The sequence below is a fragment of the Phocoena phocoena genome, chromosome 14, assembly GCF_963924675.1.
Source record: "Phocoena phocoena chromosome 14, mPhoPho1.1, whole genome shotgun sequence".
Lineage (NCBI taxonomy): Eukaryota > Metazoa > Chordata > Mammalia > Artiodactyla > Phocoenidae > Phocoena > Phocoena phocoena.
In genome coordinates, this window is record NC_089232.1 from 32,156,749 (window position 1) to 32,177,893 (window position 21,145).

The following is a 21,145-nucleotide window of genomic DNA, read 5'->3' on the forward strand; positions in this document are numbered from 1 at the left end:
CATCGGCAGGCGGACTCTCAACCACTGTGCCACCAGGGAAGCCCCAAGATCGTCATTTTTAAGATGAAAGGATGCTATGCCCCAGGGTACTTGCTTCTACTAACAGGGGTCCTCCAGAGGGAGAGTGTGAGAAACACTGGACCACTCTACTCTCACACATCTCAGTCTGTTCCCAGACCCGCTGAATTGCTTCAAGGTGGGTTCTTTTTACCATCATTGAAATGCAATATGAGAAGCCCTCAGACAAACTTCCTCTAGAGACATTGCCTGTGTGCTCCTGTCTGGAGGAAGTCTTGCTAGAACCATTAGGCAAAGGAAAAAATAACTTTTTACCTGACTTCATGCTAAAGCAGTCTTTTCTACCCATGCTCCTCTATATAGGGATAGACTGGCCAACGGTTAAAAACTTCAGAGAAGGGTGTGAGTCACGGAGAGCTGGGGACTCACTCTGAATTATTCTTGGCTATGCTGTGATGATTTGAGTGGGGTGTGTCCAGGAGGAGTGAGGGTGATTCCTCAGCTCTTTGTTAAGACCCTAGCAACCACAAGTGTAACAACACCATTTACTATGTGCCTGGCATTGCTAATCCTTCCAACAGTTCTACAAGGTAGGGCTGATCATTATTTATTTTACAGATGAAGAAACAGAGGCACGGAGAGGTAAGGACCTTTCCCATGGACTCAGACCCCACGATATTCTCTCTCCATCAACAGGACAAGAGAATAAATAAATGCTCCCCTCCATGTCTCCTAATTTTGCCATCTAATCTTCTTGTACCTGAATGAATAGTACTTTAAAATGGAATGAATCCAGAGGCTTTCAAGCACAAAGTATCTGAAGACTCTTTTTCTCTCTTGTTATTTTTAAACTTAGAAAAAGCTTTTAGAACTATGTCTCTTGGTAATGACAGCCTGTATTCATTCTTCTCCAGGAATCAAGTGATGTGTTCAAAATATGTCATTTTCCCCTGTGATACTGATGGCAAAACCACACTCTTCAAACCAAACCAAAGGCTGACTGAGAGGGATAGAGAAGTGTGGTCTCTTGGTTTCCACTCAGCCGTTTGAGCCAAGCGTTCTTGGCTTTTACTTCAGCTCCTTAAAACCAGTAAGCAAGATGCTTAACCTCTTAACCCCATCTGCCAAATACTGATCCTACCTCTGTACCTTTTTTGCGAGGAGTACTTCCAAGCTGACGTCATTAAAAAGGCCACAAAGATAAAACGTGCAGAGGGCACGTGCTTTCAGGGAATTGCTTTCTGGAAGAAGTTAGAGGGTTTGGGGTGGTGAGTTGTGTATGCTTAGGTTTGTTTTTAATTTAAGAGTGTATATAGTAGTAAAATTGTGGGAAACCCTATAGCACAGAGATTAGGAGTGTGGACATTGGGGTTATGGTTCCCAGGCTCAAATCCAGGTTCCTTCACTTTCATGGCAAGGAGGCTTTGAGCCTTCTATGACTCACCATCCCCATCTACATAAAACATAATAAATAATATAATTCCCATAACAACCTTACAAGGTAGGTATTATCATTTTCTCTTCTGATAGTTGAAAAAAGTATTCTAGGTTATTGGTACATAATAAACCATTAATAAAGGAGTATATATTACATATACATATATATACACAAATGCATATGTATTTATGCACATATATACAGTGGTTGCTACCATTTAATTATTCCACAGATAAGAAACAAAAGACAGCAGCATGCATACTAATACAGTGAATTGGGTAAGCTATGTAATGTAGCAGAAAAAAAATCACTGGATTTAGGAATTTTAATTTTGTGAGTTAAAAAAAATTCTACTGTCATTGACTACTTATATGAATTTAGGCAAATAATTCAATCTCTCTGAGAATGATTTTCTTAGCAGTGAAGTGAGGCCAGTGGGTTGGATAAGACATATTAATTCTTTGACCCATAGTTGTTTCGTCATGCTTTTTTTTTTTCATCTTGCAAACTTTAGAAGAAAAGTGAAACTTCCAGTTAAAAGTAGTGATCTGGGTCTACACTTTTTAACCTCCCCTTTTCTTTCGAAAATGCTGTAGAAACAGCTAAACAAGTATGACAGGGGCAAATGTTTTTCATTGCCGGAAAATTGGTAAGGGTGCCATACATAATGCCAGACACTTGGAAGAATTCCTGCAAGATGTAGAGCTGCTGAGATCAGGATGAGGGAAGGACCTACAAACCTGGAATTCTATGACCTGAGAAAAGCCTGTGGGTGGTGGTAGGATAGGTTCTTAACACAGTGATCTAACATCTACAACTCACCATTTTCCTTTGGCATAAGCTTCCTCCTTACCTTGGATACCCTACTAGGTCTCTACATTTTTCAAGAAAAAATTACACTACATATAAATTTTCCCATCTTCTTTTCCTGTGATCTTCACATTTTCAACAAAAATTTACATGATCTCTGATAGAACTCATCCCAAATCCCAGTCCTGAAAAACCTAGTTGTTCCTCTTTTGAGTCACTCTCTTAAGGAAAATTCTCATAAGATGGAAAGAAAGGACCAATTTAAGAAAGTTGAGAAGATTTCCCCTTTGAAGCAAACTCATATAAGAAACAGGAGAACACATAAAACAATTCTGATTCATATTCATGATAAAGATATATCATCTCTAACACAATAACAGGGTGTGCCTCCCACAAACACAAGGAAAAATTCAGGATCAGAAAAATATTCATTGGGTTGAAAGATATTATTTGTCAGTTAAAAAATGCAATGGCACTAAAAACTATAAAACACTGATGAAAGAAATTAATGAAAGCATAAATAAATGGAAAGACAGGCTATGTTCATGGATCAGAAGACTTAATAGTGTTAAGATGACAGTACTGCCCCAAATGATCTACAGATTCAATGCAACCTCTGTCAAAATTCCAACGACAGAAACAGAAAAACTTATTCTAAAATTCATATGGAATCTCAAGGGAATCTAAATAGCCAAAACAATCTTGAAAAAGAACAAAAGTTGGGAGATTCACACTTTCTGATTTCAAAACTTGCTACAAAGCCACAGTAGTAGCATAAGGACAGATGTATAGACCGAAGGAATAGAATAGAGGGCCCAGAAATAAAACTTCGCATATATGGTCAAGTGATTTTCAACAAGGGTGCCAACCATTTAATGGGGGCAAAGACAGTGTTTTCAACAAATGGTGCTGGGAAAATTGGATATCCATTTTCAATATAATGAAATTAGACCCTTATTTCAAACCATAAACAAAAATTAATTCAAGATGGATCAAGGACCTAAATGTAAGAGCTAAAATGATAAAACTCTTAGAAAAAACAAAGGGGAAAAGTTTTATGACATTGGATTTGGCAATGATTTCTTGAAATATAAAGCCAAAAGTGCAAGGTAACAGAAGAAAAAAAATAGATAAATTGGATTCATCAAAATTAAACAATTTTGTGCATTAAAAGACACTATCAACAGAGTGAAAAGGTAACCCACAGAATGGGAGAAAATATTTGTAAATCATATATTTAATAAAGGATTAATATCCAGAATATGTAAAGAACTCTTAGAACATAATAACAATTTAAAAAAACCCAACTGAAAAATGGACAGAGGTCTTGAATAGACATTTCTCCAAAGAAGATATACGAATGTGCCAATAAGCACATGAAAAGATGCTCAACATCACTAATCATTAGGGAAATACAAATTAAAACTACAGTGAGATACTATATCATACCCATCGGGATGGCTGTTATAAAGGAAAAAAAAACCCAACAGATTAAATGGATTAAAAACTTGAATGTAAGACCTGAAACCATAAAACTTCTAGAAGAAAACACAGGCAGTATGCTCTTTGCCATTGGTCTTAGCAATATCTTTCTGAGCATGTATCCTCAGGCAAAGGAAACAAAAACAAAAATGAACAAATGGGATGACATCAAACTAAAAAGCTTCGTATCTGATAAGGGGTTATTATCCAAAATATATAAAGAACTCATACAACTCAACAACCAGAAAAAACAAACAACCCAATTTCAAAATGGGCAGAGGACCTGAATAGACATTTTTCCAAAGAAAACATACAGATAGCTAACAGGCACATGAAGAGATATTCAACATCACTAATTATCAGGGAACTGCAAATGAAAACCGTAATGAAATATTATCTCATGCCTGTTAGAATGGCTATTATCAAAAAGGCAAGAGATAAAAAGTGTTGGAAAGGAGGCAGAGAAAAGGGAACCCTCATACACTGTTGATGGGAATGTAAATTGGCGCAGCCACTAATGGAAAACAGTATGAAGTTTCCTCAAAAAATTAGGAAAAGAACTACCATATGATCCAGCTATTCGACTTCTGGGTATTTATCTGAAGAATATGAAAACACTAATTAGAAAAGACCTATGCACCCCTATATTCATCATAGCATTATTTATAATAGCCAATAAATGGAAACAACCTAAGTGCCTGTCAGTGGGTGAATGGACACACACACACACACACACACACACACACACAATGGAATACTACCCCGCCATAAAAAGATGAAATCCTGCCATTTGCAACAACATGGATGGACCTTGAGGGTATTACGTTAAGTGACATAAGCCAGATGGGGAAAGACAAATACTGTACGATTTCACTCATATGTGGAATCCGAAAGCCAAACAGAAAACCAAAATAAGCCAAACAGAAAACCAAAACAAACACGTAGATACAGAGAACAGAGTAGTTATCAGAGGGGAAGGTGTTGGGGGGCAGTGTGAAATGGGTAGAGGGTCAACTATGGTGATGAATAGAAACTAAATTTTTAGTGGTGAGCATGCTGTAGTGTACACGGAAGTAGAAATATATGTTGTACACATGAAACTTATATAATGTTACAAACCAATGTTACCTCAATTTTAAAAAAAACAGAAAATCATAAGTATCAATAAGGATGTGGAGAAATTGGAATCCCTATGCATTGTTGGTAGGACTGTAAAATGGTGCAGCCACTGTGGAAAACTGTATGATGGTTCCTCAAAAAAGTAAACACAGAATTACTATATAATCCATCAGTTCCACTTCTAGTGTATGCCCCAAAGAATTGAAACCAGGGACTTGAACAGGTATTTACACACTAATGTTCACAGCAGCATTATTCACAACAGCCAAAAGATGGAAACAACTCAACCATCCATTGACAGATAAATCGATAAGCAAAATGTGGTATATACATACAATGGAATATTATTCTGGCCTTAAAAATGAATGAAATTCTGATACACGCTACAACATGGATGGTCCTTGAAGACTTGTTAAGTGAAATAAGCCAGACAAAAGGACAAAAATTATACGATTCCACTTACATGAAGTACCTAGAACAGGCAAAATAATAGAGATAGATGGTAGAATAGAGGTTGCCAGGGACAGGGGAGAGTTTTAGTTTGGGATGATGAAAAAGTCCTGGAGATGGATAGTGGTTATGGTTGCACAACTTACTGTCACCACACTGTATGCTTAATAATGGTTAAAGTGTTAAGCTTTATGGTATGTATATTTTACCACAATTAAAAAAGACGATGCAATGGAAACAGTGAACAGTAAGGCGAATGCTGCAAAAACAGAAACAAAACAACTGAAATTGGTGAATGACTGAACCAGAATGAAACATTCTCCAAGAACTCAAAGAAAAATGGTAGACATTAAAAAATTGTACTTATAATAGAGTATAAAGGAGATTTGGGGTAGATTCAAGAACCCAATGAACAGACAGAAGAAAAGTAATAATAAAAAAAATAATAGAAAAAAAAATCCTAAGCCAAAGAAGTTTATTAACTTGTCAGATGGAATGGCTCAAGTCCTATACAAAGTATTATACAAAATTAATGGATGGCCTTGGGCCAAAATATACTCTCTTGACTTTTCTTCTAAATTCCAAAGATAAAGAAAAAAATTTTTTACAAGCATTCAAGAGGGGAAGACAAAGGAGAAATGTAGTAAATTGGAATCTCTCCTTTTTCTATATGCGATATAGAACAGAATGCATGCAAGTTGACATTGTATCACTGTTTCTAGTAAATTCAGGGGAAAAGATAGTCAGTATATAAGAACTTTATCATTAAAGTTCAATTAAAATATTTACCTGAAGGTGAATAACAACAATTCTCAAATAAGTTGGACTTAGAAAAGCTTAATATTCACATACCCCTCAGAAAAATTTTACCTGAAAAAAGACTCAGCTAACTGAGAAATTTAAAACATAAATTTAAAAAAAACTTCAAATACTGGAAAGGAAATATGTATACGTGTGTGTATGTGTATACACTTATGAAACGTAATGCAAATATTTCTTAATAAATTGAGCAAGGAGAAAAATAAATATTATTTAATTCTTGCCATTATAAAGACAAGCATCCATTGGGAGCTGTTACTAGAATAAGAATTAAATTATACTCTTTCAAATTATACTTTTCAAATCAACAGTGGAATATTAAAATACCAAGCAAGGGTAAAAGCTAAATGGGTGGGCAAAGATATAGTAAGAAAATACAAAAAAATTTTAAGTTTATAATATTTTTGGACAAAGGACTTAAAAAGCAGTAAAGATGATAAAGTTTACTTTACATTGATTAGAAATTTATTCCATAATAAAAACACATGTGAGCTAAATAATACAGTGTAAATGATAAGGCAATGTACTGAAAATTCAAACAGTCATGATGGAAAGTTTGAAAATATCTTTCTGTCTTCACAGATCAAGTAAACAAAAATATAAAATAATAAATTTAATCAATATATTCTTATATAAAACTTTTTATTCATCAATGTATACATATTTTCTAACATCCATGAATGATAAGTAAAATTGATTCCTATGTTAGGCCACCAACAAAAATTAATAAATTTAAAAAGTAGAAATTATATAAAACATATTTTCTGGAAAAATGCAATGACTCTAGAAATTGAGAAAAATATGAAAAACCAAAAATCATGTGGAAATTGTGAAATATTTTGTAAATAATTTAATATCAAATCTAAAATTATAAATATAAACTATTTAGAAATTAACAATAATGAGAACAGTACATGTTGGAGCATATGAGATTCAATAAGGAAGAGATTTAGAGTATAATTTATATTCATAATAGCTTTTATTATTAAATGAGAAATAATAAAATATAATGAATTTCAATTCACAAAAAGAGATGAAATAAAAGATAAGCCAAAGGAAGGAATTAATAATAGTAAAAGAATAAAGTAATATATCATAAAACAAAACAATTATATGAAAGAAAACTGATGAATAAATCTAAGAGAGAACCCATTGAGTAATTTGAATGGGGCAATAAGAGACAAAAATACTTTACATGAATGTTGGAAAAGGGATATAATCACAGATACAGAAGAGATTTTGAAAATTAAAAAGGTATGTTATAGAATTAAAATATCAACACACTGGTAATTTCTACCACTTCTCAAGGTGGTAAATACGATACTAACAACAGTCATACAAGATTTTGAGATAACTGTCAAATAACTTCTTTAATAATGGTTTAGGCTTAGTTGGCTTTCCTCTGATATACATTAAACCTTGAACAAGCTTACACTTTCTGTATTACTTTAGATATTCCATAGCACATGAAAAGATTGCCAATTCATTTTTCTAAACTTGTGCAATCCTTATTGCAAGCCTGACAAAGACAGTATAAAATGAAACTCTTGAATATTCTTAATATTAAATATTAATAAGTGATATATTTAGGTTTATATTAAATCAAATCCAGAAATATAATAAAAGAGCAAACCATGATGAATAAAATTTATTTCAGGAATTTAAGGTTAGTTTCACATCAGGAAATTTTTTGATTTGAAATTTTCACATAGACAGGGCAAAGGAAATAAAAGAAAGATATAATTATCTTTTTATGACAAAAGGGCATTTAATGAAACTAACATTTCAGATAAAAATGTTTTAATAAACTTGCAGTTGAAGAATCATTCCTTAATATAGTAGATAAAAAACTCTATGAAGTCAATATCCAATAAGGTACAGAATTGTGAAACACAAGTTCCATTAAAGTTTGAAAATTTTAGCCAACTTAATAAGATACCCAAGAAGACACACCATATACAAAAATAAACTCAAAATGGTTTAAAGACCTAATTAACATAACACCATTAAACTTCTAGAAGAGAACATAGGCAAAACATTCTCAGACATAAATCGTACCAATGTTTTCTATGATCAATCTCCCAAGGTAGATTAAATAAAACCAAAAATAAACAAATGGGACCTAATCAAACTTAAAAGCTTTTGCACACCGAAGGAAACCATCAACAAACTGAAAAGAAAACCTAAGGAATGGGAGAAAATATTTGCAAACGATGCTACTGACAAGGAGTTAATATGCAAAATATACCAACAGCTCATACAATTCAATATCAAAAAAACAAGCAACCCAAGATAACTGAGAAGTTATAAAAGATATAAATATTAGAAAAGAGGACAGAAGTTATCATTAATTATAAATAATATAACCATCTTACTAGAAAACCACTCCAAAATTAACTGGAAAAATATTAGAATTAATATAATGTTTCATTAAAATGATGGGATAAGAAATAAATCTACAAAGCAATAATTTCCCCCAAGCCAGTATTTCTTAACTGTTTGGGGGGCATAGGCCTGGTTCTATTGCAAATTACAATCTCCCTGGTTTGCAAATTTTTAAAAATAATTCTATGGAGTTCAATAAAACCCCACGGATCCCAAATTATAGGTTAATTGCTTTATAGTGAACAACAGTTTAGAAAATACAACAGAAAAAAAATTTATTCACAATGGAAGCAAAACTTTAAAATGTCTAGGAATAAACTTAGTGAACACTGTATGAGACTGAGCTGAAGGAAATATCAAAACCTCATTGGGGGATATAAAAGAGAAATGATATATCCTTAAATAAGAAAATCAATATAGTAACAATGTAATGCCATTTTGTTAAGGTTACTCTGTACTTTTCATACAGTTCAAGTGAAAACCCCAGGAATATTTTGGAACATTAAAAAAATTATTTAAAATGCATGTGATAGGGAAAAAGACCCACTAAAGACTAGGCGATTTTCACACAGGATTAGAAGTGAGGAAGGGCTTGTCTTCCAGATGTTAAAACTAATTAAAATAATGTGGTAGTAGCATAAGAACAGACAGAAATGCAGTGCATCAGAATAGAAAACCCAGCCATGGACACAAGTCTATGAAAAAGTTTAACTTTGCAAGTTGGTAGTAAAGGATTATCCAGTAAATGGTGTTGGAAAAACTGCCTAAACACTTGGAGAGAAAAGACGGATCTTCACTTCATACCTTACATCGGATTAATTCTAGAAGTAATAAACTAAATGTAAGAAAAAAATTATAAAAAATACTGTAAGTAAAGGTAGTCATGAAAAGGACATTAGCAGCCCGATCACAATTATGAATACTGATGTTAAATTTCTGAATAAAATACAGGAAACAGAATTCAGTTCTATATCAAAATGATAATGTATCACAACCAAGTGTAACCAGATACGCGTATGGCCCAATTTAAAAATATCTTCTGTAATGCATTTCTCTGTATTAGTAGGTCAAAGGAAAAATATGACTTCAATAGATACCAAAAATGCATTTGATTAAACTGAATATCTATTCCTGTTTTCTTTTAAACGAAGAGTTGGACTTCCTTGACATGATCTCATTTCCAAATGATGAAACATTTGAAGTATTTCGATTAAGATCAGGCAAAAGATTATCCAAGGGGTTTTTAGGGAATCACGTGCAGTAGTTAACACTAAAATAATTTATTCTATTAGTACTTAAATGAACATTAATCCTTTATTATGCTAATGAGGAAACCTAAAAAACTTGTTACAATTTTTCAATCATTTTGCAAATGGATGAAGCTAAGAAATCTTGAAAGAGCAACATAATATGATGCAAAGCCCATGAGTTGGACTGAACAGAATCCATAATCAGAATAGCAGTTCTGCCATTTTCATTCTTTGATCTTAGCAAGTTATCTAAGCTCTCTGAATCTCAGTGTCCTTATCTGTAGAACTGAAGTAACAGCAGGCTTGCTATAGGCTACCTCTTCTGTGGATTATAATAAAAAGTCTGGACAAAATGAAAAAAGCAAACACAATAAAACTCTGAAAAGCAAAAAATGCAGGTGGATTGGAGAATTAAAACCTGGAGAAATAACCCATACAAGGATGAATTCCAAATTTTTTTTCTTCATTTCCCTCGTGGCTTTAATCTGAGGGTGGGCCTCAGTCACATGGCAGTAGCCTGGGATGTCGCCTAAAAGCTAAGAAAGCCACCATATTTCTGGCCCTTGGGAAAAGCGGCCCCTGTGGTTCAAAGAATGTGGAGGAAATCCCATTTTTATTTGTCTCTTATGACTCCTGGGGTGGCCTCAGTACAGAACTGCATGCAGCAACGTGGTGACCAACACTCCAAGAGAAACCCCATTTTTCTTGCTAGAAGACTTGGAGGGCAGGGGCCTCTGAGAAAATCCGTGTGTGGGGAACCCTGGAGAGGAGAGAGCTGGTGAAGGGGATCCCTCTACTTCTGCGTATGAAGGTGTAGGACTCCCAGGCTCATCTCTGAACTGCATACGTGCAGGAGACACCTAAAGCAGCTTAGCAAAGACTTTGAAAACTGAACCAAAATCAAAACCACAGAAGACAAGATAGAACCTGTGATCTGAACCTAGCCAGGGTGATTGCCTACTAAAGCAAACAAACAAACAGATCAACATTCTCTATAGGATTTGAATACGACTCAGAGTCTCAAGAACACGATATTAAAAACTTGTAGAATATGATCTAAATTTGCTTGACATACAAATCACCTAGAAAATGTGACCCATTCTCAGGAGAGCAGACAATTAAGATGCCAATCCTGAGCTATTGGAATTATCAGTTATAATAACTGAAGTTATTATATAATAGGAGTTATAATAACTATAATCTATGAGGTAAAGGTAACACACTTGAATTAAATGGAAGGATAGACGTTCTCGGCAGAGAAACAAAAATTTTAAAAAGAACCAAGTAGATATTTTAGGACTGAAAAACACAATATCTATAATAAGAAATTCAGTAGATGAGCTAAACAGCAGAATGGAGATGACAGAGGAAAAGAGTCAGTTAACATGAAAACAGAACAATAGAAACGATCTGGTATAAAGAACAGAAAGAAAACTGCAAAACAAAAATTGAACAGAACTTCAGGGACATGTGGAATAACATCAGAAGGTCTAACATGTGTGTCACTGGGGTCTCAGAAGGAGAGGGGAAAATGATCAGTGCAGAAAAAATTATTTGAAAAGTAATCGCCACAGATCCACACAATCTGGTGAAAGACATAAATTTCTAGATTCAAGAAGCTCAGCAAAGCCAAAAGAGGATAAACTCAAAAAACAAACGAAAGTGTGCCAGACACATCATTATCAAACTGCTGAGAACTAAAGATAGAGAAAAAAATCTTGACGGCAGTTAGTGAAAAATGACACTTTACATATGAAACAATAAATCAAATGACCGCAAAGACCACATTAGAAATTGAAGTAATAATGGTTATATGGGAATAAATAAATGCTATGTAAAGGGCTTAGCAGATAAAAGACACAAATGGCAGAGGTATCATTAGTCTAACTGTAACCCCTCTACTACATCTCAACACAGCGTAATTCTTTTCCATTCTGTTTCTTCAACCTTCCCATGGTTTCCCCTGTGTGGATCTGATCCCGAGAACTGAATGCAAATGTACTTTTGATATACCCCAAACCTTTTGCTCTTGTTGAAATGAGAGTCTCTGCTAATTCATGTCTTGTTTTTGAACGAGATTTTAAAAATTCTGTAAGTCTCCTCAGTTACTACATAGGTAAAATAATGCATCTTTTACTGTCTTTTAGGGATATTATGAAGATTAAATGAGACACAGAAAAAAATATAAAAATTCCCGTGACCAACTAAACCACAGTCATATGTTTCAGAAACAGTAGCAGGTTGGAAGTTCTGAAAGTCTAATTCTTTACGCCAATCTCATGAGAAACTATTTTAGAGAGAGCTGGCTTGCCTGCGTCTTTCCACAGGCTGACAAGGTTGGGGATGGGTCAGTGAACCATGGTCATGCTTTGCCAGCTGACCCACAGATTAGGTCAAGCAGTCACCACATGAAACTCATTCAGCCTTATACACACACACACACACACACACACACACACACACATATATATATATATACACATGCTTTTCACATTCTTTTCCATTACGGTTTATCACAGTGTATTGAACATAGTTCCCTGTGCTATGCAGTAGGACCTTGTTGTTTATCCATTCTATATATCATAGTTTGCACCTGCTCATCCCAAATCATTCAGCCTCTAGCAAGGTATTTCTGGCTGCTGTTTGACGCATATTCATCCCTTAATTATTAAATGCTGCTTCCAGCAAAGTAGAGATTCCAATCCCAGTCTTCTTGGCATTGGGGTACTAGGAGTAGTGAAGTTAAGGTACAAAAAACTAGATTCAAAGTAGGATTCAGATGACTAATTTGAGCTAGCATAACCAAAATAGGTCTGAAAGACTCGATGTTCTGCTAGTGTTTATAAATCTGTGACTTCCCTCCACCTCTCCAGCTTCCCAGAGGCTGTGAGCAGTGGCACACAACATATCCACAGGGGATGTGTGAACTTGGTCTCTCGCCAAACTCTTAGGTGCAGAGCGAGTGGAATCGGCATGAAGCGGCACTACGCAGCCTTGGGTTGTAGGAGGATGTGAAGAATGGGTGAGAGAGGGGTTTTCTCTGAAGAAAAGACATCTCTGCAAATTATGACTCAGATATTATCACATATAAAGACTGAGAGAGATTAGGAGTCTTGCATATAGTCCATAGGCTAGAGACATTGTCTCAGAGCTTCTTAAAATCCTTGACCCTACAGGAGAGGGGTGAGGACATTGTTGACTGCTCAGAGAGAAAGGATGGAAAGGATGATTCAATATATTAAAAGTAGCCAGGCTGCCTCTGTCTGACTCTCAAAGAGAACCATGGTAGAAGGACGTTGAGACTCGATCAAGAGTGAAAAGATTTAGATACAGCTGTCGTTATTGCCTGTTTCATAGAGATCCTTACGAGGATAATTATGAGAAAATTACGACAATAAATATTACAGAAATTATGACACACAGTTGGATGGGCCATAAACCTTCTTCTTGTACAAATTTTCCTTGCTCGTAATTTTAGGATCATTATGAAGCAGCTTGGAAAAGATTGTGTACCAATATTTTGATAGCCTGTATTATAAGTTCTGTGATGTCTTTTTTCTTGCATCTCTTTTCTACCTTAATGCAGGTAACTTATAAGTTACCTTATAAGTTAAGCTATGTAGCTTGCATTTCAGTGACTTGAATATACTTTAGTTCCACTCTGATTTGACACAAAGAAGCACTAATAGGTCTCAGGTATTGCCTGTTTTATGAGCCTGAAGTCCACTGTAAGAAGAAACCCAATATCAAGAATTTGAAACAAATTAACTTGTGTGGAAGGAATGGAAAGAAAACGTTGGGTGGCTTGGCCAGAGCATTGTTAGAACAGCGTGTTGAATTGTAAAAAAATATTTTTGATGTTCTGTTTCAACTTTCAGTAGCAAATAAATGTGTGTATAGAGGATCTTTAAAAAAAATCCTTGGCCGATACTGAAGGGAAATCACACAGGTTTCTTGGGCTTCATGAGTCTCTGTTTAACGGCAGGTGGAGTGGAAAGAATGTGCAGCCTGCCTCTAGAGTGGATGCTGCTTGGCATCCTTAGGAACATGACAAGGCCTCAGTTTCTCCTTCTGTTAATAAGGAATAAGAAACCCTTGTTTTTAAAATGGGGTTTCAGTACATCTCAAATGGCATGCATGCATATGATAGATACTGCTGAAGGAGTAACAGGATTTGAAAACTTCCTAGAGAGTGTTCTTTTTGTTACAGATGGGGAACAAAGACATGGAAAAAATGGGGACTAGCTCAGATGTGCTGTGTGAGTGCCAATTCCAGGAAAACCTTACTCCATCCTGTTAGCCCTATTCTCATTTCTAGAAGAATCGCACAGAATAAAGTCTTCCTGCCCTTCCTGTACTTGCCGTTCTTCCCTTCCTTTCCCCAACATGTCCACGTAAGTCGGCCCATAGTCCCACGTGTGCCCCGCCCTGGGACCTCTCTCATGTGGACCATACCACTTTTTAAAAAGTGGACAAAGCATCATTAACTCAGGAAAAGTGTCATCTCCAATATACCATCCTAGCCGTGAATAAATGACGTATCTCTGTTACTGCTAATTTTCATCTGCAAGTGGTAAAACCCCAACTCATGTTTTTGTTAAGCTAGGTCTGACTAATCATTTTCTGTCAACATTTTCCCATACCTGATTCAAATTTCTTTTAATTCTGTAGTGCCATAAACCCTCCCTTTCTATTCGCTGCCTTAGTCATTATGGATGATAATATTTCAAGTTCTTCCTTCTCTCATAGCACACTTATTATATCTTTGAACACTTAATCCACAAAGTAAATCTAATTTAAATAAAAGAAAATATATTCCCTCAAGAATTTGGTTTGCTAACATGTTGAGTCACCAATCAAAGGTAAGATTTACCTTAACGTGATTTAGTCATTTATAAAATTTCACTGACGTAAGGAAATTCTATCAAAGTCATCACAGAGTAAATTAACAGATGGGCCAACGTGCAAAGTTCAAGGCATAAGTCAAAGGAGAGAACAATTCAATTAAAATCACTGCCAGGTCAAAGCTGGCAGTGGGGCACAAATACCAGAACTACTCAAGAAAAGATGGGTTTTGTAATGATAGGGGTGGGGAGCGTCCTTACCTGTCTTCTGTTAGCTTCATTAGGGTTGTTCCTTGAGTAGAGAAGACAATAAAGGACATTCTTAGCTGTGGACTGGAAAGGAAAAGCGATTCTGTTAGGGCAGAAAGAGAGACTGTGGAATGCCATTCCCTTCCAGGCTTCCCCCTCTTCTTCTCTTTATATTACGGCTGCCAGAGCTGCCAGCCTTCAACCCAAAGGGAACCTTCACAGCTGGTGTTGCAAGTAGTCAGCCAGCAGCTGACTTGAAGCTGTGGACCAAAGAGAAGACCCACTTTGTCCTCCTGGAGGCTGCTTCTGATTTGACCACCACTCAGTGAGTGTGGGTCGCAAGTAAGAAAGCTAAGATTCATCACTTCCCTCTGCTCTGTCTGAAGTGTGCCCCTAGAAGACTGGTTTGCATGCTGTCTATGCAAATCAGGATCCCAACAGACAACATTTGATAGTGCCTCCACTGCAGTCTGGTGTATCCTCTACCGACCTGGGTGTCTCAGGCAATGGCAGCTTGATGCCATTAGCCATTAAGATTATACAGTTCATTTTACTCTGAAAGTAGGATCACCATCAACTTTTAATTTCTATTTGGCTTCCCAAGGAGGTTACCCTATAAGGAAAGCATGTGCTGATGGGTCACAAGACTATCTATTCTTCTTGGTAGTTAAACTTCTCATGATTAATGAATACATCGGCATGGTTTTTATATGGCGGTACTTGGGAGCTTTGCCAATGTGAAATCCACACTCTGAGAGATAGATCAACTCTCAGCTGAGGACAAACATGTTTTTCGGTCTGCAAGATAGACTGTCAGACTACAGTGGGTTCACCACTGGAATGCCATCCTTTGGGGCTCTCTCTAAGTAGCCAGATGGTTCACACTTCATAGCATCAACCTAGTTCTTCATGATGCAGTAACCTCCCATACCTGACCTGGCCCCAAATCTTATATTTCCCACTTCCTAAAATGTTTCCCCAAACCTTCCCCCTTTTCCTGACAATAGTCATTGTTTCCTAGCTGGTGACCTTGCCTATCATCATTCCTTGCTCCAATTCATTCCTCACACTGCTTCCAGGATTATTTTCCTAAAATATAAATCAGATCTTGTCATTCATCTGCTATCAAACCTCCAATGGCTCCTAATGCATCCAAGATAAAGTCTACATCCATTACCGTATGTCTGATGCACCTTCGGAAACCCTTTAGCATGATGTGTAATACTTGGTAGGAGCCCAAGCAACACCTGGTGAATTGAAATTGGCCTTTGGAAAAAGACCTGGGTTCCCTGTCCATGGCAACATGCTGCCTTTTACTACCTCACTAGTGCTGGGCCAGGAGGACACCACATCAGAAATGATAATAAAAATCATAATTATCATGATAATATAATAATGGCCAACCCTTTCAAGTACTTACTATGTGCCAAGCACTACTGTAAGTGATTTGCATGTATTATTTCATTAAACTTGTAACAACTTTATGAGATCATTACTATTATTATTCCTATTTTCCACGAAAGGAAATTGAGACCCTGAAAGATAAAATAATTTTCCCAAAGTCACACAGTGGGAGGGTGGTAGACCTAGGGCTTAAAACCAAACATTCTGATTCTAGAACTTGGGCTCTTAACCACTATGTTATACTGCCTCCCTTATATAGAGTTAAGCTCTGGAAAGAATGAATTTGAAATGCAGGAGATGTAGGTCTCCAAGGGGTAATTGGTATATGAATCCGGGCTGCAGACATAATTTGGGAGTTCTCAGCATACTGATGTGAGTAAAATTGTCAGAGTATCAGCAGGGAGAAGGGAAGGGAGCCAAACCAGAACCAAAACCAACATTTAAAGGCCTGGCTCCGGGCAGGGGATGAAAGGAGAGCCAGAAGCCAGCGGAGGGGAGAATTTTAAGGAGAGATAAATCTGAATCCAATGAAACTCCTCCATCCAGCAGAACAAGCACTTCATGGCTCTCAATGGATTTGTCCTCTAGGGTATCACTTAGGGAATTTGGTGAGAGCAAGCAGGTCGAGGGTGCGGATGAAGGCCAGATGGGAGTGGGTTAAGGAATGAATGAGAAGTAAGGATATGGAGATGGTGAGTCTTTAAAGATATTTGAGTGAGAAACTGGTAAAGAATTAAGGTAGCATCTATAGAAAGACATGATCAGGAAATTCATTGTTTTTTTTTTTTTCAGATGAGGTTATGTCTATTGATAGTGGAAATGGAGCCAGAGGAAAGGTAGAGAAAAATACAAGACAGAAACAAAGACCTGGGGGATATTGGAGACAATGGGATAAAATGGACTAAAATGGAAGGACAGGTTTTAAATAGGAGGGATACTTGAATCTCAGAGACGATGGGAAGGGCATGCATCCATCTTTTAAGAGGAGGATTGGAATAGGAGGTAATCCCTTGCTTGCTGTTCTCTGGGCTCTTGGTGAAACAGGAGGTGAAGTTCTTTGCTGAGAGGGGTGGGTGTGAGGTTCAGGTTGGGGGCTTCAAGAAAAAGGTGAAAAGTTATATTACTGATTGAGCAGGTATCGTGTGTCAGGCACTACTATCGGCCCTGGGGCTGAAGCAGGCAACAAAAGACAGACCCTCCTCTTGGAGTTTGCGTGGCAGTAGTGTCTTCATGCCACACTTTGAGGAGGGTCCAGAGCCAAAGAGGGCCAGAGGAGACAATTAAAGGAAAGTGCCTCGTGGTCTAGATTAGGCCATGTCGACTACTCTGGTCCTTAGTTTCTTTGTCTATAAAACGAGGAGGACTGGCTTAGTTCCCCCAACTCCTACCTCTAACGTCTTTGAATCTAAAATAGCAAAGTGTCTGGAGTTTCTGAAGGAACTGGGGAAGAGAAGTGTCATGTGCTCACTCTTAGCCAGGTGCTGGGCTAGTTGCTTCGCACACTTAGCCAGGTGCTGGGCTAGTTGCTTTGCACATGTTTTCTCGTATAATTTTCACACGCAAACTAGGGTTCAACCAAGGTAAGTTAATTGCTATGGTTGCCCAATGGAGCTTGGATGAAAATCCACATCTGCCTAACTTCAAAGCCTTTTCCAGGAGACTCCTCTGCTTTAGAGAGAACAGAAAACCATTAGAGGAAAGACAGACATAGCAGGTACTCTGAGGCGTCTGGAGGCAGATTTGTTTTATATCACTCCAGATGGATGAGAGTGTAGGAAAGGACATTATGGGTCAATGACAAAAAAGACTCTTATGGAAACTGGAATTATCCAACTATTGGGTTGTTTGCCTCAAAACGCAGCAGTTTCTCACCAGAGCTATTCAAGTTGGGGGTTAGTGAATGCCTCGGACGATAGCTTGGGAAGTTGTTCCTTTCAGTTCTAAGCTTGTACAATTCTCTTAACTTCGCTTTTAATACCATCCATGTATTTGCTTCTCTTCTTTTCCTCTACTTTACCCTCCTGTCTCCTCCCAGCCTCTGTTTTTTCCCTTCATCTGGGTGTAGATGCTTCCTGCTGTAGTTTCCAAGTTTGGGCATAATGGAGAGGACACCTCTTAACCGCCTCCCTCCAATCAAGCGGTGGGTACATGTTGAGACCAGTAAATGAATTTGCAGGGAACACATCTGTCATGACCCTGGTCTCAGAGGACAACATATTCAAAGAGGAAGTATATGGTTACTCACATCAGCTGGAAGACTCTACAGAGACCATCAAGCAGGGTTGGAGCTGCTTTCAAATTTACAACGATCAGAACAATTTCACCAAAGACCTTGACAACTGGCTTCAAGCATATCCGTTAATGCTATCACAGTTGTGTTGGCCTTTGGAGGTTGCACACAAGGAGGGTGAAATGACCTCCTTTCTTTTACTAGTGGGTCCTACTTATTGGAAAGTAGGACCTCCAAGGCCCCTGCAATGTGTATAGTGACAATGTTCAAAACTGCATTGTCCTTCCTTGGAAAGTGGTGTCAAGAATGCTCAGAGGATTCTACCTGATAAGGCATATATAGCCAGGCTGGCCAACCATGGCGGTTTGCCCAGGACTGAGGAGAGTTCCCAAGATGTGAAACTTTCAGTGCTAAAACCAGGAAAGTCCTGGGCAAACTGGGATGAGTTGGTTACCTTACACCCTGCAGGCTCTACACATGGGTCCAGCCAGAATGAGCCAATTGTCCCAGCATGTTGCACCGTGAAAGAAAATGTTAACGATCCTTCTAGAAGGATATTATTTGACAAGAGAGGGAGGAAGTTAAAATGTTGGTCTTATAACCTAATCAGGGTCCTCTTGAAAACACGAGGCCAAAAGTTATTCTAATATGTGGCAAAGATGAAAACAAAGTCAAGTCTCCGTGATAAGATCTGAGGGTCTACCTTTGTCAAAAAGCATCCCCAAAGTGGTCAGTAAGTAGTAGAATAGCAAACCTGCTGGCTGTACTCATGACGGAGAACTACTCATTATGTTTCTCACCTGATGAATTTATGAGCCAACTGTTCCACGAAGTAATAGATTTCATTCCAGTGGTGCAGTACACTTCCTGATCTAGGAACATAAAACAGATGTGACTTCATCAGGTGTTCATTTGTCTTTACCTTGTGTCATATAGTCTATTACTTTACTTCTGACCTATCCTCTAACTGGGCTTATTATCTGAAATTTCCATAACTTTGGAAATTATTTAAAAGGATGCTTTATGTTAGAATTCTGAGAAATGTTGGTAAAGAACTTCCTTCACTCCTTCCCACCCCATTCCACACACTCATACGCTAAAAACAAAACAAAACAAAACAGAACAACAAAAAACCCTGGGCCCAACCAGATTCACAGTTTAGTTTCAAATCTTTAAGAAACAGTTATTTTTGTGCTCTTTAAATGATTGCTTTGATTACAGAAGAAAAATGATTCCGATTCATTTAAATGAAATTAGCACAAACTAGATGCCCAAATAAACAAAGATAAACAGATCCCCCTCCTCAAAAAAGAAGAGTCCAAATTCATTGGTAAATATAGATTCAAAAATCTGTAAATAAAATATTAGCAAAATGAATGCAGCAGGAATCCAAAAGAATACTAATTAATTAATTGGTATTTATTTCAGGAATGTATTAATAGTTCAACATTTAAGGATATCTAATGTAACTAGTCATACTAATAAATAAAAGAAGAAAAATGATACAGCCTTTTTTTAATAAAAAGAGGGAAACTTTACTGAAAAAAGAGGGAAACTTTCTCTAAGACAGATGGGATCATAGCATTTTAGATTTGGAAGGGGGCTTCTTTATTTCCCAAGGTTGACTTCTGTTTCACTGATACGACTTACTACTGCTTCAGTTCAGCTTCTAAGTATTTCCTAGTGCTCATACTTCAATCTGTTGCATTGACTTCATAGTAGGTTTTTCTATTCTAACCCACTCTTCTGTAGCTTTGATGTTCTTTCCTTTTACTTAAGGATCTGTTTCAGCTGAGCCTTGCGTTTCTGCCTGTCATTCTAATAATTCTTGAGGTTAGAGTTTGCTCCTTTGACTCTGACATTTTGTACTGCAAACATTTTCCATTGTTTTCAGATTACTTTTATTTTTTATGCACTCATTTATCTTAAGTTTAACTTCTAGAGAGTTATTATTATTTTGTCTTTGTTTCAGACTATTTTATAGATATTTAAGATGAATTTGGGCAAAGTAGATCTTAGGCCTTCCTTTTCATGATGCAGTATCTTTAGGAATTCTCATTCTGGTTGAGTGTATTCCATCTCTATGAGGAAAATTTATTTTCTTCTGCCCCATATCCAGAAATGATATGTCTGTCTGACCTGAGCAGAAGTGACACAATACGTTATGGTCATGTGCTGAAAGATTCCATATCATAAGGATATCTCACGTCCTCAAGTTAATCTATAACTTCAATTCTAGGAAAAATTCTGAAAGAAAGTTTTGTTAAGCTCAAAAATGGACTCCAAAAATGAAATGAAGATTACAGTTCTAAAAGTAATCAAGGCAATAATGAAAAAGAACAAAGTAGGAAAGTTTGCCCTATCACATATAGTGGCCCTATATGTATGATACAGAACAGCAGAAGGAATGGAGTGAAATGGAGAGCCCACACCTTGATGTATGGGAGGTCTCTCTATACAGTGAAAGTGGTGATTCAAACTGGGGAGGGAGAATGAACCCTTCCATAAGTGATGCTGTGACAAGGGATTTGTCGTTGGAAACAACCAATCAGATCACTATCTCATACCAAATGTCACCCTGGATGTATTAAAACCTAATGGGAAAAACACAACTTTCAATCCACTGAGTGAATTATAGAAGGAGATT

The 21,145-nt window shown here is 36.9% G+C and overlaps 1 protein-coding gene across 1 annotated transcript in view; it reads right to left on the reverse strand.

Moving 5' to 3' along the window:
• Positions 1–21,145, reverse strand: part of ANTXR1 (ANTXR cell adhesion molecule 1) — a 240,802-nt gene that overhangs the window by 194,873 nt on the left and 24,784 nt on the right. The window contains exons 2-3 of the mRNA XM_065890773.1: positions 19,299–19,370; positions 14,877–14,948 (exon numbers count right to left, since the gene is read on the reverse strand). Coding sequence (XP_065746845.1) covers positions 14,877–14,948; positions 19,299–19,370 — 144 coding nt within the window. The remainder of the gene's footprint in view (positions 1–14,876; positions 14,949–19,298; positions 19,371–21,145) is intronic.